A 25273-nucleotide genomic window follows, 5' to 3' on the forward strand; every position below is an offset into this window, starting at 1 on the left:
ATAAAGTCACATTTATGGAGTGGAATTACTTCAGCTGCCTTCGATGTTAAGAGGAGTTCGTCTGAAATAAAAATTAAATGAAAGATGGGTGCAATTCCTGACTCCTCCTGTCACATACTGAAGTGGGCAAGATACTGAACCCTAAGTTGCCCCTGGTGAGTCAGGTCAGGTGGTTAGGTGGTTGTGTGTACGAATGGGTGAATGAGACACAGTGTGAGGGTACTTTGAGTACCAGTTAAATGGAGAGGTGCTGTACAAGTACGGACCATTTACCATTTAATGTGTATTTAGCAGCATGGTTTAGGTGTTGGGTTTCATGGTGGTTAGCACTGTTGAATTCACAGATAGACCAGATATCTTTATTTGTGGTTCTCCATGAGCCTGAGTGGCTTTTCTCCAGGTACTTCGATTTCCTCCCACCACCTAAGACATGCAATTATCCGAGTGTAATGACTGGTGAAGTGTCCAGGGTTTACGCAGCCTCTTTTGTAATGATAGTTGGACTGTTGGGTCCAAATCTGAGGTTTGGAGTTCCAGGTGAAAACATGCAGAATAAAATCTATGTTCACGTGAGGAAGTGTTCGGTGAGTGGGGGAGCAGGCAACAGCGCCTCCTACCACACCAACGAGGGTATGGCTGTCAGTTCTCCTGGTCTGGTTCTTCAGGCTCAAGGCCTAGTGGTAGCTCACCATCTTATGGAAACCATAAGAGAAAAAAAAACAAGCAAAGGAAAGGAACCATTCTCGGTCAAAGACAAGGAACCTGGCCAGATCCCAGTGGTATTATACCTCATACAGCAACAAGAAGGTGTTTACACCTGTGGCCCGAGAGAACAACAACTGCAGCAGCTTCAAACATGTTACTCCACGCACTAACAATTAAGCGCCGCCATGTTTGAATAGCCGGAAGTCCCTGCGAGATTTCAGACTTGAAATGGACTGAAGTGAGAAAATGATAAAGAGAAGAGAAAACAGTCTAAAAATGGCTGGGTTACAACTTCCTCTCTTAAGTTAATTCCTGCCTAACTACAGGATTCTACGTGAGGTAAGGTCTACTGCAGGGGCATGACTGAGAGCCTCGGTGTAGGCATCAGAGAGGTCTTAAACACACCTTGGACAACCAAAAATAATGGGTTACCTAATACTGAATATTGCTACTGAATTAGCAGGTACAGCAACAGAGCAAAATTTGCAGCATCTACTGATGACTCAGATGGGTCAGGCTCAGGACCTTCAGCCTCAGGCTCCACAGATAAATCGGCATCAGGTGAGTCCTCAGACACAAGCTCTTCAACAGTTTCCTCTGACTTGTCACCAGATGTGGACGTATCTCCTCCCTCGGACAGAGACACAGGTCCTTCGCCCTCAAGCAAGTGAAGGCAAGTGGTGTCACAGGTGTAGGAGCCGTTATTGGAACAGGTGGTAATGGATCAGAGTTATTGCCACTTGGAGAATGTGTCAAACCCCATATTATCACTGGACTCAGCTAAAGCCAAGTCAACCAGAAGCAGTGGTGATCGACCACACAGGACTTCATAAGGATTGAACCCTGTGACCTCATTCTTTGTACCATTGGGTTTCACATACTCTCGCAATTTTGCTTTTGCTTAGATTCCAAAGTTCCCAGCATGCTCAGGAGTGTTCGATTGAAGCACTCGACTGGATTTCCCCATGGATTATAGGGAGTAGTTTGAGTCTCCTTGATTCATTTTGACTCAAAGTCTGGCCCTTGGTCTGAGTGTAAGGGCTCTGGAATACCGTTGTAGACCATAAAGTCATTCCAGACACACTTAGCAACGGTCTTGGCTTTCTGGTTGGGACTGAGTATGGCAAGCTTTGTGAAGTGATCAGTGAGAACAAGGACGTCTTTTGTGTTTGCACTGTTAGGTTCTAGTGGCAAAAACTCCATACACACAAGTTCACACGGACGACAGGTTTGAATGTTGACCAATGCAGCAGCCTTCTTTGCCAGGGGCTTACGTCTGACACACCAGGCACAAGTTGTAACAGTCTGTTTCACATCTGCTGCCATCTTTGGTCAGAAGAATCGCTTAAGCTTGTTGTTCTGCTTTTAGGTCATCATGGGACAGAGATGGAGTGACTGGAAGTCCATGGAATTCTATGTTATGGTAACTGTCTGGAATGGCTTTGATACTGACTGTTAAGGACTCAACCAGGGTGATGTTAGAGGGTGGAGGGTCTGATCAGAGATTTGCTCCGGCAGATGTCGTCCACAGTGTCAGAGGAGATGTCATCAGCATCGCCAGGCTTGCACAGCTGCTTGGTCAGGTGATGAACCAGCTCCCACTCCTTACAAGCATGATCTTCTTCAGGCACTTCTCCCCGAGAGCGCCGTGATAGGGCCTCAGCGTCAAAGTTGTACCAACCGGCATGGTACTGCAGCTTGAATGAGTAGGTTGAAAGTGCAGTTAACCATCGCTGGCTGGTGGCATCAAGCTTCGCTGAGGTCAGGACATGTGAGGAGATTACTGTCCATGACGACTGTAAAGTTAGCACCATAGAGGTAATTATGGAACCTCTCTGTTACACTCCATATCCATTAGGTTACATCGGGACCAGCTATGCTAATGTGCAATATGAAGGGTTGTCAGACTACGGCTATTTAAACAGTGCTTTGCAGTTTGGCATCATGTCAGCCATAATTAGTTTGCTCTTCACATGTTTAACTGTGTGAAGAGCAAACGTTTGACTGGCATTTATGTGGCACACAGCAGCACTGAATGGTCAGAGATCCACAGTGGCAAATTTAGCTTGGCTGGTTGTTAGTAATAAATGCACCACCCGGTCAGTTACAGTCCACAGATACATAAGTTTAATATTTTATAATATGACTAACATTCAGCTTAATGGACTGAATCTTAAGACAATTTAAATATGTTTTTAGAGATTTAGATTGTGTGTGATTTCTTTATTATATGTGATTACCTGCCACCTCTCTATATATAAGTACAACAGGTTAGACCATCCAACTCCACTTTAATATGTGTTTTGCTGTGACAATAATAACTGATTGTGAACAAACGTTAAGCTTTCTATTCATGTCAAACCTAAACAGTGTAAATGCATGGACAAACCCACACACAACAGGATGAGATGCACTGCACTGTGTCCATTTCTCCCGTATTCAAAACACTTAGGCCTATTCCATGGACCAAATGTCTACAAGTGGGCTATATTAATCATTTTACAGTAAACAGTGACACTTGTATGGATAGTTTTAATGTTTTGGCTCATTTGATCCACACACTTTTACATGTATTTCTCAATAACTTATCACCATAAGAAAAAATATATTTCTGTTCATAGTAAGGATCTTTCTACAGTACGTTGGCTGCAGAGGAGTCAGCCTGCAGAATCTTAAGGGTAACAATTAATTTAGTTGATTTTCTGAACCAGGGGTATAAAAATGCATAGATCATAGGGTTCAGACAGGAGTTAAAATAGTACAAACATAATACAATGGCAGCAGCTGAGTCATTTAGTAAGGTGTCTTGACCTGTAAGAGCCACACAGTAATATGGACAGAGACACATCAAAAACACAACTACAACAACACCAAGAGTCCTGGTCGCTTTCATTTCAGATTTTTTACTCACTTTCACTGAACGCTGCAGTGAGACAGCTGCAATATGAGATCTCATGGCTCGAGCCTGAGTCACAGCCACAAAAAACACTCTCATATACAGAACTACAATAACAGTGATGGGAGCAATGAAGGTGAAAATGAGATCAGCAACTCCAGCAATGTAGTTAATGACAAAGACACATTCACCAAAGCAGGAGTTGAACCTGCCTGGTTGTTGCAGGTTATTCTGGAGATTAAGAGCTTGAAAGATGACAGAACAAATCCAACACAGACAAACACAGATCTTAACTCTTGTTTGTGTGACTTCAGTTGAGTAAGCAGAGGAACACAAACAGCCACATAGCGATCAATAGATATAAGAACCATGGTTCCTACTGAGGTGGAGGTAGTAACATATAACAGATATGGATAGAGAGCACACAATATGTCACCAAGGTACCAGCAGCCATCGATAAACATAATTTGAAACAACATGAGGAGCCCCACAAAGAAATCTGAGACAGCCAGAGAGAGAGGAGGAGAAGGTTGGTGGGAGTGTGGAGCTGCCTGGAGACAAAGACCAGCAATATAGTTATCATTAATTATCATGTAATGTTTTAGACATAGCAAAGGCTGCAATCCAAAGCATTTTGTGGAATAAATAAAATTATCCTTTCAAGATAAGGTCATAAAGTCTATGTTCTTTATAACAAACCACTAATATTGTATTTTCTACAAGTTGGATGAATGAAGAACGTGAATACTAGATGAATACTTGAAGTGGGAGATAGAGATGATGACGAGCAGGTTGAGAAACACAGTGAGCAGAGACACAGAGAAAACAACAATATTAGTCAACATGGCCTGATAGTTAGAACGCTTCGGCTTCATACAGGAGGAGTTGAGGAGCTGTGGAAAGCAGAGTTCAGTTTCCTCCAAGTCTCCATCACCACAGAGGAGAAGCTGCTGAAGTCTGGCAGCTTACTGTGACACATCTATTTATCTCAATCTCCAGGAACCCTTCCTCCCCCCTGTTGTTTGGTCTCTGTAGAGATTCAAGTACTACAGTACACCTTCTGTGTTCATCTTTCTCAACAGTGAGAATGACTGTGGTCCGTGTTTATTTCTACCCCTTCTTGCCGACCTACATTCACCATGTGCTGACACACGCTAAAGGTCTAAAGCCCAACTGCTGTGGTGAAAGAACATTATTAACCACCAGGAAAACACATATTTCTGAATTCTATAGTTATTCAAGATTTTTAGATAGACAGGACAGAGGCACTGCAGCAAATGTCTGTGGCCTTACACAACTACACTAAGGCCCATACTAAGTATCTGCTAATGTCATTTCTTTATTCATGTCTAAATCAGGGTTTAGTTTCTTACATTTTTCTTTAAATATAGATATAAAGACTCTCAAATTACAACTAGAAGTGGGGCTTTAACCTCACAGATACGTTGTACTCGAGTGCACAGGCAGTACAGATGTGTCCTAAAGGTGTGGTATAAACCAAAACAAAAGACAATGCACAAAGCTTCACCTCTGAGAAATGTTTATACTGTAACATAAACTATACAGAGTAAAAACAAGGTGTTTTTCATGCAAACTGTTTCTCCTGCATCCAACACATTTACCATGTTCAGACAGACGTGCCAGACCTTAGCAGTGCAGTTTTTATTAAATATGTTCATTAATAAATTCATTGAGTGTTTTTGTTATGTTTTGCCCCAAGTAGATGATGTGCACATAAACGTGTTGCATCTTCTCACATTTACATTTATTTCTAAATCATTTATTGCACTGATCTGATAGAAAATAATTAATGGTTGAATATATTGTATTCAGGTCTTACACATGAATAGAATAGGATAAATCATGCCTTTACAATCCCAGGTCCCTGCAGCAAAATCCAAGATTGGACAGACGTGTACATAACATTTCTTTCGGTTCATAGTCTCATTTCAGGCACCATTCTCTGTCTCTCTACAGCATGTTGGTCTTACATGAGTCAGGCCGCAGTATCCTAAGTGTAACAATGAGTTTTATAGATTTTCTAAACCAGGGGTAGAAAAATGCATAAATAAACAGGATTTAGACAGGAGTTAAAATAGTACAGACATATTACAAAAGCAGCAGATGAAGCATTCATTGAGGTATCTTGACCTGTGAGAGACACACAGTAATATGGGCAGAGACACATTAGAAACACAACTATAACAACACCAAGAGTCCTGGTTGCTTTTAATTCTGATTTTTTTGTTACTTTCAATGAACGCTGTAGTGAAACAGCTGCAATATGAGATCTAATAGCACGAGCCTGAGTCACAGCCACAACAAATACTCTCATATACAGAACTACAATAACAGTGATGGGAGCAATGAAGGAAAAATAACATCTGCAACTCCAGCAATGTAGTTAATGACAAAGACACATTCACCAAAGCAGGAGTTGAACCTGCCTGGTTGTTGTAGGACGTCCTGCAGAATCAGACTTTGAAAGATAACAGAACAAATCCAACACAGACAAACACAAACTTGAACTCTTTTTTGTGTGACTTCAGTGCAGTAAGCAGAGGATAACAACGCCCACATAACGATCAATAGATATGAGAACCATGGTTCCTACTGAGGCAGATGTAACAATATATGCTATATACTGATAGAGAGTACAAACAAGATCACCAAGGAACCAGCAGCCGTCTATGAGCATAATTTGAAAAAACATGAAGACACCAATGAAGAAATCTGAGACAGCCAGAGAGAGGAGGAGGAGGTTGGTGGGAGTGTGGAGCTGCCTGGAGACAAAGACCAGTAATATATATTTATCATATCATTTTCATTACACTAACATTCATTACCATTGTATTGCTATCTACCAGTTTTCAAAATTAATAGAAAAAAATGTGAATACTTGATGAATACTTGAAGTGGGAGATAGAGATGATGACGAGCAGGTTGAGAAACACAGTGAGCAGAGACACAGAGAACAGGATAATGTAAATCAACAGGGTCTCATAGTGAGGACGCTTTGTCTTCACACAGGAGGAGTTGAGGAGCTGTGGAAAGCACAGTTCAGTTTCCTCCAAGGTCTCCATCACCACAGAGGAGAAGCTGCTGAAGTCTGACAGCTTGTTGACCAAATCTTATTTCTCTCCTCCCTACTTCCCCTTCCTCCTTCCCCCTCCCATGTACTGCTGATTTGTGTCTCTAAAGTCTGAATAATGATCATGGAGACATTTATCACATGGCTCCAGTCAAAGTTCACTGAGATATAACTGTGAATGTACTAATCTATATGTTTTAAAGTCCCATTCACAGCACATGATGTCTCTGTTTCAGTTTGATTGAGCCCTCGGTCCGTCAGTGGACACAGTTTTCTTTTTCTTATTTACGTTTTGTTCTCAGATAAGATGAGAATCTACACCCTGACACTGTCCCTCCACAGAGCCTGTTCGCCACACAATGATTTTGTGATTTCATCAGTTAATTCCTAGATTACAACAGTGTTTGCATTTTATTACTAAAAATATATATAACAAAGTAACTTTAATTTCTCCAGTTATTACCCAGCTATTACCGACAGTTATAATTAACTTTTTAAAGAATGTTTCTTTTTCACATTTAACATTTTTAATTTCTGTAACAGTCTCTTAGTGGCTGTATTGATATTCTCAAGCAACTAAAAGTATTAAAAAGTTCTCTACTTGTGATGCAACAGCAGCATCTTTGTTGTTTCAAAAACTCACCAGGATCAAACCCCTGTTTCCCACTTAGTCTAATGGACTATGGACTCAGACAGTGGGTCAAATAACAAAAGACACTAGTGTTGAACATTAATTGACATTAATTATTGAGTTTCTTAGACTATTCAGACTATATCTGAGGCTCTGAGGTTACAGTTAATGAAGTAATTAGCTTTACATATGTCCGAGGGTGTTCACATAACAAATAGGGGGACAGTAGACTTGCACATCACCAGGGAAGACAGACTGTGCAGGAGCACACAGGCTCAATCCAAAAGGTGTTGTTTTGCCCAAAATACTGTAAAAGGCAATGAACAAACTTTAAACCGTTCACTGGGGAGTTCAAAATCAAACAGTTATTCTCAAAGAATATTATATTTAACAAATATTATGGAAATACACATATTTGTAACCTGAGCCAAAACAGACTGTTCTGTAGTGACCCTGCACACTGCAGGTTGAGAACCCCTGTTGTAACGTAACAGAGACGATTTGGTTCTTCTCGTAGTCACTCGGGTCTTTGTACCTTTACACCTCATGTACATGATCTGAAAGTAAAAGTGTTTGTACAAAGGTTAGATGCTCTCAAATTATTTTTCACATAATGCATAAGTGCTGTGCATCTCTACAGCAGGTTGGTCTCACAGGAGTCAGACTGCAGTATCTTCAGTGTGAAAATAAGTTTGACTGATTTTCTGAACCAGGGATAAAACAGGGCGTAGATCACAGGGTTTACACAGGAATTAAAATAGTACAAACATATTACAAAAGCAGCAGATGCAGCATTCATGGAGCTATCTTGGCTCGTAAGAGCCACACAGTAATACGGGCAGAGACACAATAGAAACACGACTATAACAACACCAAGAGTCCTGGCTGCTTTCAGTTCAGATTTTATAGCTGTTACTTTCACTGAAGGCTGCAGTGAGACAGCTGCTGTATGAGACCTCATAGCTCGAGCCTGAGTCACAGCCACAACAAATACTCTCACATAAAGAACTACGATGACAGTGATGGGAGCAATGAAGGAAAAAATAAGATCTGCAACTCCAGCCATTTCATTAATGACAAATATGCACTCTCCCACACAGGAGTTGAACCTGCCTGGTTGTTCCAAGTTGTCCATCAGGATCAGACTTTGAAAGATTACAGAACAAATCCAACAGAGACAAACACTAACTCTAACTCTGTTTTGTGTGACCTTCGTAGAGTAATGCAAAGGATCACAAATAGCCACATAGCGATCAACAGATATAAGAACCATAGTTCCTGCTGAAGTAGAGGAAATAATGTAGTCTAGATACTGATACAGAGAACACATCAGGTCACCCAGGAACCAGCAGCCGTCTATGAGCATAAGTTGAAAGAGCAAGAGGAGGCCGATGAAGAAATCGGAGACAGCCAGAGAGAGAAGGAGGAGGTTGGTGGGAGTGTGGAGCTGCCTGGAGAGGAAGATCAGTACATTTATCATTATGCATTAATAACCATTCAAAGAAAAGCTGACAGGAACACAAAAATATCAAAATATTATTTGGAAAATTACTGTGATTATTGTTTCCATATTGTTATTTTTATAAAACTATCTACCATTTTTTATAAATCACTGAAAAATGTGAATACTTGAAGTGGGAGATAGAGATGATGATGAGGAGGTTGAGAAACGCAGTCAGCACAGAGACAGAGAACAGCAGGATGTAAGTTAACATGGCTTCATAGTGAGGACGCTTCGTCTTCATACAGGAGGAGTTGAGGAGCTGTGGAAAGCAGAGTTCAGTTTCCTCCAAGGTCTCCATCACCACAGAGGAGAAGCTGCTGAAGTCTGGCAGCTTGCTGACCAAAGCTTTCTATCACACTGTACATCTGATTTATCTCCATCCTCCCCACTCATCTCTTCCCTCCCCCCTCCTCCCTGCTGCTCTGTCTCTCTGTAGAGACTCAAGTCCTATGTTTTCTGTGCTGATCCTCCTCAGTGGCAACTAACTGTTATTTCTATTTGTCAGTTTCTTGTCCATCTGTGGAGATTTAACCCATGTGGTTTTGATTAACACTTTATTTAGTATGGGTAAGACTGTGCTGCAGTTTAGTGTTTTTAAAATATATTTCACCAAGCGCACAGCAGTGATCTACTATGTTTCAAACATGAACCTCTCATATGAGATATTGTAAATTCTCTGCACATTCATTGCCACAAGTGGCCCTCTGTCTTCTGTCTTGGTCTCCCATTGCCCTAAGGATACCACAGACCCCGTCCAAGTGGGCAGAACCAGAATATCACTGGGAGAACAGCAGTTGTAGATTCAAAGATAGGACCTGGACCTGGAACCAGAGCTAATACCAGTCAAAGTGCACTAGTGCTCTAAACAAGCATCTTCTGTTCTCAACCCACATTAACAAATTATTCTTAAAAAACTTCAAGCTGTCACTGAGTACCCCCTTTTGGAAATACTATGACCTGGCTGTCTGAGAATCTGCGCTACACTTCTACTTATAATCCTCACATTAAGGACTATAGGTTAGTTCGGGTCAAACAGATAACAAGGCAGCATGTGATGACTCCAATCACAACAAACAAAAATCCTTTTAAACAAGTGAAGGTTGTTTATTTGACTGTTTATGACATGTTTTAAATTCTTTGTGACACTATTAATTAGTTGATTTTAAATGTGTGTGAGGGTGTTCACATACACACTTGCACTACATAGAAGATATCACCCTCCTTTAAGTGTGTTTCATTTAGAAGTGTGACTTTACTTTTTGGATTCACTGAGTCTCCTTAAACAAGCATCTGACATTTTCAAGTAAATGACAAAAAGTGCATCTTCTGCCAAAAGAATAAGAAAATTTAAAATGTCCCTATATTATAACATAGAGTGTAAATACATATAGATTCACATTAATGAGCCAAAACATTACGACTAGCGTTGATACTCTGTCCAGGCTGAAGTGGTGTAATCGTTTACACAGGAGAATAAGATACGTTCTGTATTGTGACATGTTCATAACCATCACTAATGTTTCCTCCTATCTATGCCACAGTCGTCCTTCTGTTGGTTTTAATTGGAAGCTTTTCATTCGAGCTTGTGTTTCACCCCTGCTGGAACTACTCCCCCTGTTACCCTCCATCGTGTGGCAAACTTAGGAATTATTTAGTCATCTTAATGTTTTGGCTCATATATTTACACATTTATTAATCACCTAATACATTGCCGGTGTTGTTCTACGGCATGTTGGTCTCACAGGAGTCAGACTGCAGAATTGTAAGAGTAAGAATGTGTTTAATAGATTTTCTAAACCAGGGGTAGAAAAAGGCGTAAATCACAGGGTTTAGACAGGAGTTGAACGAGTACAAACATAAAGCAACAGATGAAGCATTCATCACATTGTCTTGACCTGTAAGAGCTACACAGTAATATGGACAGAGACACATTAGAAACACAGCTATAACAACACCGAGAGTCCTGGCTGCTTTCAGTTCAGACTTTATAGCTGTTACTTTCACTGAAGGCTGCAGTGAGGCAGCTGCTGTATGAGACCTCATAGCTCGAGCCTGAGTCACAGCCACAACAAATACTCTCATATACAGAACTACAATAACAGTGATGGGAGCAATGAAGGAAAAAATAAGATCTGCAACTCCAGCAATATAGTTAATGACAAACATACATTCTCCAAAGCAGGAGTTGAACCTGCCTGGTTGATGCAGGACATCCTGCAGAATCAGACTCTGAAAGATGACAGAACAAATCCAACAGAGACAAACACAGAGTTTAACCCTTGCTTGTGTGATTTTTGTGGAGTAATGCAGAGGATAACAAACAGCCACATAGCGATCAATAGATATGAGAACCATGTTTCCAACTGAGACAGAAGAAATAATGTAGTCTAGATACTGATACAGAGAACACATGAAGTCGCCCAGGATCCAACAGCCATTTATGAGCATTATTTGAAAGCACAAGAGGAGGCCCACAAATAAATCTGAGACAGCCAGAGAGAGGAGGATGAAGTTGGTGCAAGTGTGAAGCTGCCTGGAGAGAAAAACAACCATAAAAATATTAATATTTATCATATTAAGTACTCAGATAAAAGCAGAAAATGTCTGAAAAAAGAAAATATTTTCCTCAAAATTTTAGATCAAATTATTATTTTCTCTCTCACTTTGTTACTTTACTATCTACCAGCTGTATTATTTCATTAATACATTTAAAAAATATAGAAATACTTGAAGTGGGAGATAGAGATGATGACGAGCAGGTTGAGAAACACAGTGAGCAGAGACACAGAGCTCAGCAGGATGTAACTCAGCAGGGTCTCAAAGTGAGAACGCTTTATCTTCACACAGGAGGAATTGAGGAGCTGTGGAAAACAGAGTTCAGTTTCCTCCAAAGTCTCCATCACCACAGAGGAGAAGCTGCTGAAGTCTGGCAAGTCCTCACTGTCGCACATCAGATTTATCTCTATTCTCCCTTCTCACTCCTCCTTTCCTCTCATCTCTGCTGTTTAACTCTCCAGAGAGACTGAAGTAATACAGAATTAACTTGTCTTTCTCAAGTGGGATGTGCGTGGTCTGGGTTTTATCTAGTTTTGTTCACGCACCACATGTCTACAATCAGGTTTGTTGTGGCTGAAGCTGTAAATGCAGCAGTAGAGCAGCCTTCTTTTTGTACTAAAATTATCACAGCAGAGTATAACATCTAGTGCTACATTTAAGTGTGCAGTGTATAAACAAACAATTTTATTTTATTTTATGATCCATATGAACTAGGAGCACTTGCAGTAATCAATGATAACAACAAAAGAATCCCCAACATCTAAGTTTCACAAAACACGCAGCAGCTGAGTTTTCGAGGAGCACAGTGGGAATTAATCATGTTATGAATCGGCCTACAGTGGCCCTGAAGTGTTTTCTCAGGATCAAGCGTTTTCAAGACGTGTTACTTAAATTCCTAAGGTATGTAACTAGCATCTTATCAATATTTCACTCCATCTGCTGACAATATGAATAAATTAGCCACTTAATAAACAGCCTCTTAACCATTTCCATTTCCAAAGGTATTGGGAAAGTAAGGCCAGTTCCTTTATTTCTGCTTTATGAGACAAAAGATCAATGTTTCAACTCTTTTTTGCAGGTTTTTATGTCTGGATCCAAACTTAGAACATGGCAACTTTTGTTTGAACCCAAGCATTCATGTGAGTAAAAGTATTGGAACAGATTAGACTTAAATAGATTAAAGTGAATAAGATTTAATATTTAGCTGCATCAATCATGTGTCTGATCCGACCAGACTTGTGATGTTTTTCCAGGTTTTCGCAGCAGCCTCTTTTAATTGTTGTTTGTTTTGGGTGGTTACTCCTTTCCGTCTCCTCTATAGCATGTAAAATGCCCTATAGACACTTGTCTAGTCTAAAACCTTCATTGTGCTGCTGTCATCATGTGTTACATTATCAATGAGAATTAATGAGCCTGTCCCAGAAGATGCCATGGCTTGCAGCCCAAGCCATACCAACCTCACTTTTCCCAAACCTTTGGAGGGGAATGTAGGTTATTGTGAATAAAATATCTATTAATATTAATTTAGAACAATACTAATTAATAGACTAACTGAACTAATTAGAATTACATTTTTTCATGACAAATCTTGCAGACAGTTTTAGCATGTGGAGTTCCTCAGGGTCTGTGCTTGGATCAGTTATTTTCTCATTTTATATTTCTCCCTTAGGCAATTTCATTAGTAATATATGAAACCATAAAAACAAAGCATTTACTCAAACCTCAAGCAAGAATAAAAGATTAATCTATTGATGTCTTGTTATTAGTATTAGTTACCCAAGTATTGCACTGTCCAATTATGAGGAATCTGATATTGGTTGACCAAGATCTGACCTTTAACTATTACATAGGGTCAATGTCAAGAACTCACTTCTTCTACCCTTCTAAAATGTTGTTTGAACAATATATGTCTTTCTGTGCATTAAGTTATTCTCAATAAACAGGCTTTGTTGTTTTAAAAAAAAAAAGGCATCCATCCTCATCCAAAATGTATTTATTGTGCTTTAGTTTTACCCCAAAAAAGCAATTTACACCATTAAAAATTAAGGAACATTAAATAACTCATTTGGTTACGTCAAAATCTGTCTGCAGGACTGGGAAAGAAATTCTTTTTTTTTTAACATTTACAGGGAAAGGCCATAAGTAACTGAAACTGAAATTATAGTTGCAGAAGAGAAAATTATAATGCTGCTCTACAACATGTTGGTCTCACAAGAGTCAGGCTGCAGTATCTTCAACGTAACAATGAAATGCACTGATTTTCTGAACCAGGGGTAAAAAAAGGCGTAGATCATAGGATTTAGACAAGAATGAAATGAGTATATATTTGTTACAAACGTGTACAAAGCAGATGAAGTATTTATTGAATTGTCTAGACCTGTAAGAGCCACACAGTATAATGGGGAGAGACACAATAGAAAAACAACTACAACAACACCAAGAGTCCTGGCTGCTTTCAGTTCAGATTTTTTAGCTGTTACTTTCACTGAATGCTGCAGTGAAACAGCTGTAATATGAGACCTCATGGCTCGAGCCTGAGTCACAGCCACAACAAACACTTTCAAGTACAGAACTACAATAACAGTGATGGGAGCAATAAAGGTAAAAACTGTATCTGCAAGTTTAGCAATGTAGTTAGTGGCAATAACACACTCACCAACACAGGACTTAAATCTACCTGGTTGATGCAGGTTGTCCTTCACAATTAGACTTTGAAAGATTATAGAACAAATCCAACACAGACAAACACAGATCTTTACTTTGTTTTGTGTGATTAGAGTGGAGTAATGCAGAGGAACACAAATAGCCACGTAGCGATCAATAGATATAAGAACCATGATTCCTACTGAGGCAGAGGAAAGAAAATATGCAAAAATCTGAAACAGAGAACACATGAGGTCACCGAGTAACCAACAACCATCAATGAACATTATTTGAAACAGCAACAATGGACCCACAAGGAAATCTGAGACAGCCAGAGAGAGGAGGAGGAGGTTGGTGGGAGTGTGGAGCTGCCTGGAGACAAAGACCAGCAATAGATTTTTCATTATTAATAAGATCACTTATCAGTCAGATAAAAGCAGACGTAACAAAGACTGAAATATAAAAACATTTGGAGCAAAAAACTGTTTCAATGAAATAAGTGGATACTTGAAGTGGGAGATAGAGATGATGACCAGCAGGTTGAGAAATGTAGTGAGCACAGAGATAGACAACAGCAGGATGTAACTCAGCAGGGTCTGAAAGTGAGGACGCTTCGGCTTCATACAGGAGGAGTTGAGGAGCTGTGGAAAGCACAGTTCAGTTTCCTCCAAGGTCTCCATCACCACAGAGGAGAAGCTGCTGAAGTCTGGCAGCTTGTTGACTAAAACTTTCTGTCACACATCTGATTTATTTCTATCCTCTCCCCTCCCTCCTCATGTTCGCTCTTCTTTCTCTCTGCAGAGACTGATGTACTATGGCTTCTCTGGTCATCTTTCTCAATGGCAGTGAATAGGAAATGTTAGATCAGTTTTGTTCTTTTTTCACTCAGCAGAGAAAAATCATTTACAAACATTGTATAGAAAGTTGAAGGAGAAATCTGTACATTTACATGTTATTTAGAATTGGAGTTCATTCAAGTTATTGAGTGAAATATTTTATTTGAACACTGGTCCCTGTGTGGTTTCATGTTGGGCGATGGTTTTACATATGTTGTAGAAATTTCTCCTCTTCCTCTAAATATTGTAAAATCTTAGCAGATTTAATGGAAGTGTGATGACTCCCCAGCACAATACTGCAGCCTCAATCTGAACAATACTCAATACTGTTGTTCCTCTGAAAAATAAGGTAGTGAATCAGAGGAAGTTAGCTCCATGGTACAATTCACAAATCTGTTGCTTAAAGCAGACATCACGTAAGCTGGAAAGAAGGTTTCCACCAATTTAGATGAATGTTGCATGGAGAGAGAGTTTAATAATATATTTTAAAAAAGAACTCCACAAAGCTAGAAGCACAGATTACTCCTCATTAATAGAGTCAAATAAGAACAACTCCAGGTTTCTTTTCAGCACTGTAGCCAGGCTGACAAAGAGTCATAGCTCAGTTGAGCCTAGTATTCCCTCAACTCTCAGCAGCAATGATTTAATTCATTTCTTTACAAATAAAATCATAACTATTAGAGAAAAAATTAATCAGATCCTCCCTGCATGCAGCATGGATGGTGTCATTTGTACAACAGCTCTAGATTCATTTGTAAGAACACACTCGTACTTAGACTGCTTCCTTCCCGTATATCATTCTGAATTCATTTCAGTAATTAATTCCTCCAAACCATCAACATGTCTCTTAGATCCCATCCCGACTAGACTCCTCAACGATGTCTTATCTTTGATCAGCACGTCCATATTAGATCAATCGATCTTTACAAATAAGGCTGCTGTAGTTAAACCCCTACTCAAAAAGCCCACGCTGGAGTCAGGGTTTTTTTAGTGAATTATATACCAATATCTAATCTTTCCATCATCTCAAAAATTCTTGAAAAGGTAGTTTCTAAGCAATTCAACCACCTGCACAGCAGGTTGTATGTATGTCCCGCCTTAGCAATGTTATTAGGAAAAACACCCTGTAAATTCCCATTGTTATGCAGATGATACCCATCTATACTCATCTATGAAACCAGAAGAAACTAATTAGTTAGTCAAACTTCAAGCTGCTTGAAAGACGTAAAGGCCGGATGTCCTCCAATTTACTTCTCCTAAATCCAGACAAGACAGAGGTTATACCAGGCCTAAAAATCTCAGAGACACTATGTCTAATCACGTTCTCACCATTGATGACTTAGTACTGGCCTCAAGTAAAAAAAAAAAACATTCATTATTTATAGATTGTCCCAATAACTCATTAAAAGCCTCCAGTTAGTCCAAAATGCTGCAGCTAGAGTTCTGACTGGAATTAGCAAGAGAGACCGTCTTTCTCCTACGTTAGCTTCTCTCCATTGGCTTCTCTCTCCTATAGTTGCGTTTCCTCCTCTCTGTACTTTTCTGAAGGTATTCACGGCCTGGAGCTGTACATCTCCAGAATCCAGTTGACCTGTCCAATGTTGTTGTTGCTTGTGTTTGTTTAGTTGCCTGCTGTTCCCACCCACATAACATTCCTGAGGAACTATGTCTATGTTAGACCTTTAATCTTCACTACAGGTCTGTGTTTATCACTTGTTACACTTTATACTCAGCAGAGAGGCAGATCACACTGTGAGTCATCAATCTTCAACCTGACATTATCCCAATTTATCAAAATAAATGACTGTCCATGAATGATCAATGAACATCTGCGCATCTCTTTGCGTAAAGAACTCAAACAGGGAAATTCAATGTTTCTTACTCACACTGAATGAGATTAGTAACATGAAGACAATTTGTGAAAAAGGTTGAATGAAGCTAAGCATGTTATGTTGGTGTAAAGTAGTTTTTAATTCAATCACATTTTGTTCTTATCCAGGATGATCAGTTCAACAGATTTATGAAATATTTTAATATGATTTAAAGAAGATTGAAAATTCAATAAAACATTAGTGTAGTAAAACACAGTCTGAACTTTCAATAACTGGACCTTCTGAAATTAATCTTTGCTCTACGACATGTTGGTCTCACAAGAGTCAGGCTGCAGTATCTTCAGTGTAACAATGAAATACACTGATTTTCTGAACCAGGGGTAAAAAAAGGCGTAGATCATAGGATTTAGACAAGAATGAAACGAGTATATATTTGCTACAAAAGTGTTTAAAGCAGATTTAGAATAATTAATTGAGCTGTTTTGACCTGTAAGAGTCACACAGTAATATGGGCAGAGACACAATAGAAACACAACTATAACAACACCAAGAGTCCTGGCTGCTTTCAGTTCAGATTTTTTAGCTGTTCCTTTAACTGAACGCTGCAGTGAGACAGCTGCAATGTGAGACCTCATGGCTCGAGCCTGAGTCACAGCAACAACAAATACTCTCATGTACAGAACTAGAATAACAGTGATGGGAGCAATGAAGGAAAAAACTAAAGTTGCAGGTCCAGCAATGTGGTTAATAACAATGACACACTCACCAACACAAGACTTAAATCTACCTGGTTGTTGCAGGTTTTCCTTCAGAATCAAACTTTCAAAGATTACAGAACAAATCCAACACAGACAAACACAGATCTTAACTTTGTTTTGTGTGATTAGAGTGGAGTAATGCAGAGGAACACAAATAGCCACATAGCGATCAATAGATATAAGAACCATGGTTCCTACTGAGGCAGAGAAAATAAAAGATGCCACAAAATGAACCAGAGAACACATGAGGTCACCGAGTAACCAACAACCATCAATGAACATTATTTGAAAGAGCAACAATGGACCCACAAGGAAATCGGAGACAGCCAGAGAGAGAAGGAGGAGGTTGGTGGGAGTGTGGAGCTGCCTGGAGACAAAGACCAGCAATAGATTTATCATTATTAATAAGATCAATTATCAGTCAGATAAAAGCAGACGTAACAAAGACTGAAATATAAAAACATTTGGAGCAAAAAACAGTTTCTATGAAATAAGTGGATACTTGAAGTGGGAGATAGAGATGATGACCAGCAGGTTGAGAAATGTAGTGAGCACAGAGATAGACAACAGCAGGATGTAACTCAGCAGGGTCTGAAAGTGAGGACGCTTCGGCTTCATACAGGAGGAGTTGAGGAGCTGTGGAAAGCACAGTTCAGTTTCCTCCAAGGTCTCCATCACCAGAGAGGAGAAGCTGCTGAAGTCTGGCAGCTTGTTGACTCAAACTTTCTGTCACACATCTGATTTATGTCTATATTTCCCACCCATCCCTCCTCCTCTCTCACCTCTGCTGCTTCTTTTCTCTCTGTAGATATTGATGTACCATGGCTTCTGTGTTCCTCTGTCCCAGTAGAGGAAAATTCCACTCTCAGTACACAGAATTCATTCCAATGATTGATTTGTAAAGAACTTTCAACAACCTATTGTCGTATTGGAGAAAGAGGCAGAGAAAGAACAGATAGGTATGCCATGCTCTCATGAGGATGCCACAGAGTCAACACCTTTCCATACTTCAAGGTCATTTTTTGTCTTCCACTTTAATCCTTCCCCGTGTTCAGTCACTCGAAAAGATAACAACCAACCTAGCTCATCCTCAGCTGAGCTGAGCTCTTTGCCTCTATTGTTGCACCTCAGGGCACATTGTATCTAATTGCCCAGAAAAAGACGAGGTTCAACAGCATGAAGGGGGCCACTGTTGAGCCCAGCCCAGACTAAGCCTGTCAGCCCCTGACCTCTCACTTCTGGAGCCAACACAGAAATTATTGATGAGGCCCAAGTCAAACTGATTTTAATCCAGACCAAAGCCCTGCATTCCCCACTCCAGGTACCCACCCTTAATTCATCCTTCATACTGTTCTCATCCAAATTTCCTTTCATATTATCAGTTCCGCCCAGCTGTTCTTGGTCCTTGGAGCCACCTGGCTCTGCAAACACTGTCCACACATCAACTGGAGCTTTAGCAGAATTCTGGGCTTGGGGCTTACATGCCTAACCTCCTGTCTCTGTGGTGCAGCCTTTCTCTCTTCAGGTTCTCAGATCGCACAATTGGAGAAGTTTTATTATAACCTCTCCAAGGTTCTGGAGGACTATTCAGATCTCAGGAAGATCTTCAACAAAGCCAAAGTCACCTCATTACATTAACACCAACCTTACGATTGTGGCATCGACCACCTCCCAGGAACCACCTATGCTAGTTCTACTCCCTGTCTGCACCTGAGAGAGAGGCAATGCAACGTTACCTAGACAAAGTGTTGACATCTCTATTACATCTGTTACATCTCTGAAACATCGTCCATTATTCCAAATTGTTCCTTTATTCTTGCTGAGTTTCAGTGTGTGTTTCAAAATTTCCAAATTCAGGGAGAGAGACACAGGCTTATCTTATGATGAGTTTATACAGAACCTCACAGGAAAGTTCAGTGGTCACTTTGGCTGGTGGCACGAGAGCCTGGAGGAGTGGCAGCACTGAAGCACCTTTGACAGGAGGCGGTCTGGGACATGTAGGTGGAGGGCAGACTGAGGGAGCTAGAGCATGAGCTTGGAGGATTTTGGTTTCCAGGTTGGTAACTCCAAGGTCACTGCAGAATTTGAGTTCAGGTTTAGTCTTGGGGGGGTCAAACTGGCAGGAAAGCGCATCCACCTTCCCTTCCATTATTTGCTCTGGGTATGTAAGACAAGGTAAACTTAAAATGACTTAAGAAAAGAGTCAGTCGGGCTTGATGGGAGTTTAACTGCTTGGTAGTTTTCAGGTACTTAGGTAAGTGAGGACTATGAAGGTGTTCTCAGCACCGTCCAACCAGTGGCACCACTCTTTCAGTGCCAACTTCACAGCCAAAATATCATATCATAGTTCTTTTCAACTTGGGACAGGCGGCGAGAGAAGAAGGCACACTCATTTTTAAAGTGATTGTTTTCAGCCTGGTGGGAGAGCACTGCACCCAGTCGTAGTTTGTAGGTGTCCACCTCTATGATGGCTTAGCGGCTGACTTACAGCAGGGTTAGGACCGGTGCAGAGGTGAACACATATTGGGCTTCAGGGGTCCAGATGAACTTGGATTTGGTCGAGGTCAGCTGGCGCATAGGACTGGTGATGGTACAGTAACCCTTGATGAACCACCTGTAGAAATCAGTAAATCAGAGGAAAAGCTGCAGGGTTTTACGGTTCTTCAGGTTCAGAGAGACCTGTACTGCCTCCACCTTGGCTGTGTCCATTTGAATATAATGAATACTTTATTATTCCGTTGGGGAAATTGCATATTCAGACATGAGAAGATGTCATGCATTGCATAATGTTATAACGCTTAATAAGATAAGTAAAATATAATATATATATTTTAAAATGTGTGATAAGAAAAAGGCTAAGAATGTTCTGTAGGTGTAAAACTTGTTGTTTATTCAATCACATTTTGTTATTTACCCAACCATTTCAACAAATATTTGAATGTTAGTAAGATTGATATAAAGAGAACTGAATATTCAATAAAACAAGTGTAGTAACACACGGTCTGAACTTTCAAGAACATGACCTTCTGAAATTATAGTTGACTATCTCTGTTCTACAACATGTTGGTCTCACAAGAGTCAGGCTGCAGTATCTTCAGTGTAACAATGAAAATCACTGATTTTCTGAACCAGGGGTAAAAAAAGGCGTAGATCATAGGATTTAGACAGGAATGAAATGAGTATATATTTGTTACAAAAGTGTACAAAGCAGATGAAGAATTTATAGAGTTGTCTTGACCTGTAAGAGTCACACAGTAATATGGGGAGAGACACAATAGAAACACAACTATAACAACACCAAGAGTCCTGGCTGCTTTCAGTTCAGATTTTTTAGCTGTTACTTTAACTGAACGCTGCAGTGAGACAGCTGCAATGTGAGACCTCATGGCTCGAGCCTGAGTCACAGCCACAACAAATACTCTCATGTACAGAACTAGGATAACAGTGATGGGAGCTATAAAGGTAAAAACTGTATCTGCAAGTTTAGCAATGTAGTTAGTGGCAATAACACACTCACCAACACAAGACTTAAACCTACCTGGTTGTTGAAGGTTATCCATCACCATCACACTTTGAAAGATTATAGAAAATATCCAACACAGACAAACACAGATATTAGCTTTGTTTTGTGTGATTAGAGTGGAGTAATGCAGAGGAACACAAATAGCTACATAGCGATCAATAGATATAAGAACCATGGTTCCTACTGACGCATAGGAAAGAAAATATGCTACAAAATGAACCAGAGAACACATGAGGTCACCGAGTAACCAACAACCATTAATGAACATTATTTGAAAAAGCAACAATGGACCCACAAGGAAATCGGAGACAGCCAGAGAGAGAAGGAGGAGGTTGGTGGGAGTGTGGAGCTGCCTGGAGACAAAGACCAGCAATAGATTTATCATTATTAATAAGATCAATTATCAGTCAGATAAAAGCAGACGTAACAAAGACTGACATATAAAAACATTTGGAGTAAAAAGTGGATACTTGAAGTGGGAGATAGAGATGATGACCAGCAGGTTGAGAAATGTAGTGAGCACAGCGATAGAGAACAGCAGGATGTAACTCAGCAGGGTCTGAAAGTGAGGACGCTTCGGCTTCATACAGGAGGAGTTGAGGAGCTGTGGAAAGCACAGTTCAGTTTCCTCCAAGGTCTCCATCACTAGAGAGGAGAAGCTGCTGAAGTCTGGCAGCTTGTTGACTCAAACTTTCTGTCACACATCTGATTTATGTCTATATTTCCCACCCTGCCCTCCGCCCCTCCCCTGCTCCCTCTTTTCTCTCTGTAGATATTGATGTACCATGGCTTCTGTGTTCCTCTGTCCCAGTAGAGGAAAATTCCACTCGCAGTACACAGAATTCATTCCACTGAGAGGTTTTTAAAGAGCTTTCAACAACCAGTTTTCGTATTAGAGAAAGAGGCAGAGAAAGATCGGCTACATATGCCATGCTCTCATGAGGATGCCACTGAGTCAACACCTATCCACACTTCTCACTCTATCGGAGCACAATGTAATTTTCCGTCTTCCACCTTAATCCTTCCCAGTTTTCAGTCACTCGACATGATAACAACCAAGCTAGATCATCCTCAGCCAAGCTCATGGATTTTGCAAGGACCTGGCTCTCCACAGGAAAAGGAGCCATAGGTTAAGGTAGAATCTTTGACTCTATTGTTGCACCTCAGGGCACATTGTGTCTAATTGCCCAGAAAAAGACGAGGTTCAACAGCATGATGGGGGCCACTGTTGAGCCCAGCCCAGTCTAAGCCTGTTAGCCCCTGACCTCTCACTTCAGTTCAACTCAAAATTCCCAACCACACATTTTCTCATCAATTCTGGAGCCAACACAGAAGTTGTTGATAAGGCCCTAGTCAAACCAAAATCCTCAACACAACATCAGCATTAATATTGGATCTGCAAACCAAATCAAAGCCCTGCAGTCCCCACACCAGGTACCCACCCTTAATTCACCCTTCACACTGTTCTCATCCAAATTTCCTTTCATATTATCAGATCCGCCCAGCTGTTCTTGGTCCTTGGAGCCACCTGGCTCTGCAAACTTTGCCCACACATCAACTGGAGCTTTAGCAGAATTCTGGGCTGGGGGCTTACATGCTTACATTTACGTTTAGTCATTTAGCAGACGCTTTTCTCTAAAGCGACTTACAAGTGAGCAACAAGGCAAGCAAACAAAATCTAAGTCAAAGAGAAACAACGACAAAGCAAAGTTCTATTAAAAAATTGTTTGTTTCAAAAGATGTGAGAAAAAGAGAGCAGAAAAGTTGTTTTTTTGTTTGTTTGTTTTTAAAGTGCAAAGGAAGAATCGGAAGAGTTCTGTTTTCAGCAGTTTTTTAAGAATTGCAAGTGATGTGGCTGAGCGTGCAGAGATAGGCAGCTCATTCCACTATCATGGGATCACTGAGCTGAACAGTTTCCCTTGGTATCGACTGTGTGGTGCTGGTACCACCAGACCGTTCACTGGTTGAGCGCAGTGGACGAGAGGGGATGTAGACCTGAATGATTGAACTGAGATAAGATGGTGCTGTGGAGTTAACCACTCTGTAGGCAAGAGCCAGAGCTTTGAACCTGATCCTTGCAGCCACAGGAAGACAATGCAATGATCTGAAGAGCGGTGTGACATGAGACCTTTTTGGTTGATTGAAAATGAGACGTGCTGCTGCATTTTGGATCATCTGGAGGGGTTTGGTCGTGGATGCCGGAAACCCCATCAGCAGTGCATTGCAGTAGTCAAGACAAGATAAGATCAACGACTGTACAATGAGTTGGGTCGTGTACTCCGTCAGGTACAGTCTGATCTTTCTGATGTTGTGGAGGGCATATCTACACGACCTAGAGACTGTGGCAATGTGTTCCGTGAAGGTCAGCTGATCATCAATGATAACCCCCAGGTTTCTGGCTGACTTAGCAGGGACAATCACCGCAGATCCGGTATTAATGCTGTGTTGAGTTGAAAGTCTGGCAAGGAAGAATAGGACTTCAGACTTGGGAATGTTAAGTTGAAGGTGTCTTTTCCTCATCCAGGCAGAGATGCAAGACGAGACAGTTGAGTTATCCGGCGGAAAGGACAGGAAGAGCTGTGTGTCATCCGCATAGCAATGATAAAAAAAGCCATGAGAATGGATGATAGAGCCGAGAGAAGAAGTATAGATTGAAAAAAGAAGAGGACAGAGGACTGAGCCCTGCGGTACACTGTTGTAGAGGTTATGAGAGTCGGAAACATGCTTAAACTACTCTGTGGTGCAGCCTTTCTCTCTTCAGGTTCCCTGATCGCACAATTGGAGAAGTTTTATCATGACCTCTCCAAGGTTCTGGAGGACTATTCAGATCTCAGGAAGATCTTCAACAAAGCCAAAGTCACCTCATTACCATAACACCAACCTTACGATTGTGGCATCGACCACCTCCCAGGAACCACCTATGCTAGTTCTACTCCCTGTCTGTACCTGAGAGAGAGGGAATGCAACATTACCTAGACAGTGTTGACACTAGAAAACTACAATGTACTGACATTTCTTGGCTTTGCAAACTTTTACAAGTGGTTCATCTGGGGTTATTTCATTTTCTGGATCAAACATTTCAACCCCATATTTTAATCCCCCTTCCTCAGCTATTGCAATTTTCAGTACGCTGGAATCAGTTAGAAAAATCCTTCCAGCAGATTGTTCAAAGGGCACCAGCATGCATCCTATTGCAAAAAAAGAAGAGAGAGCACATCTCCCCTCTGCTGATCTTCTTTACTGAAATATAAAATAGATTTCTTAGGGCACCATGTTACATCTCTGAAACATCCTCCGCTATTCCAAGTTCAGGTATAAATTTAGAGGGGTCAAACTGGCAGGAAAGTACATCCACCTTCACTTCCATTATTGGTTCTCAGTATGTAAGACAAGGTGAACTTAAAATGAGTCAGTCGGGCTTGATGGGAGTTTAACTGCTTGGTAGTTTTCAGGTACTTAGGTTAGTGAGGACTATGAAGGTGTTCTCAGCCCCGTCCAACCAGTGGCACCACTCTTTCAGTGCCAACTTCACAGCCAAAATATCATATTTTAGTTCTTTTCAACTTGGGACAGGCAGCAAGAGAAGAAGTAACACAAATTTATTTTTTGACTGTTCTCAGGCTGCTGGGAGAGAACTGCACCCACTCTTAGGTTGTAGGTATCCACCTCCATGACGAAATGGCACCTGACATACAGCAGGGTTAGGACCGGTGCAGGGGTGAACACATACTGGGCCTCTGACGTCCAAACAAACTTGGATTTGGTTGAGGTCAGCTGGTTCATAGGTACTGTTACCCTTAATAAACCACCTGTAGAAATCAGCAAATCTGAGGAATAGCTGCAGGGCTTTGCGGTTCTCCAGGTTAAGAGAGTCCTGTACTGCATCCACCTTGGCTGTGGCCATTTCAATATTCAGACCTGAGAAAATGTAATGCATTTCATAATGTAATAATGCTTTATAAGATATGTAACATATAATATATGCTGTATATGTTAAAAGGTGTAATATGAATAAGGCTAAGCATGTAGGTTTAAAACTTTTTGTTTATTCAATCACATTTTGTTATTTGCGCAGGACAACCATTTCAATGAAAAATAAGTGTAGTAATATACAGTGTAAACTTTGACTAAATGGACCTCCTGAAATCAAGTTGACTATCTCTGCTCTACGACATGTTGGTCTCACAAGAGTCAGGCTGCAGAATCTTCAGTGTAACAATGAAATGCACTGATTTTCTGAACCAGGGGTAAAAAAAGGCGTAGATCATAGGATTTAGACAAGAATGAAACGAGTATAA

At 40.6% G+C, this 25273-nt stretch overlaps 2 protein-coding genes across 2 annotated transcripts; both read right to left on the minus strand.

Annotated features, from left to right (window-relative positions):
• Positions 1–7957: 7957 nt before the first annotated feature.
• On the minus strand, positions 7958–9038 carry LOC113173386 (trace amine-associated receptor 4-like). Its single transcript, XM_026376802.1, has 2 exons — positions 8953–9038; positions 7958–8774 (listed from the first exon to the last, which is right to left on the minus strand). The coding sequence occupies exons 1-2, from the start codon at positions 9036–9038 to the stop codon at positions 7958–7960; spliced, it is 903 nt and encodes a 300-aa protein (XP_026232587.1).
• Positions 9039–16993: 7955 nt separating this feature from the next.
• On the minus strand, positions 16994–24879 carry LOC113173388 (trace amine-associated receptor 4-like). The gene is made up of 7 exons (XM_026376803.1): positions 24730–24879; positions 23857–23921; positions 19941–20066; positions 19358–19527; positions 18782–18882; positions 17955–18097; positions 16994–17819 (listed from the first exon to the last, which is right to left on the minus strand). The coding sequence occupies exons 1-7, from the start codon at positions 24877–24879 to the stop codon at positions 16994–16996; spliced, it is 1581 nt and encodes a 526-aa protein (XP_026232588.1).
• Between the last annotated feature and the right edge of the window lie 394 nt (positions 24880–25273).

This window comes from Anabas testudineus, chromosome 21 (assembly GCF_900324465.2).
Source record: "Anabas testudineus chromosome 21, fAnaTes1.2, whole genome shotgun sequence".
In the NCBI taxonomy this organism is placed as follows: Eukaryota; Metazoa; Chordata; class Actinopteri; order Anabantiformes; family Anabantidae; genus Anabas; species Anabas testudineus.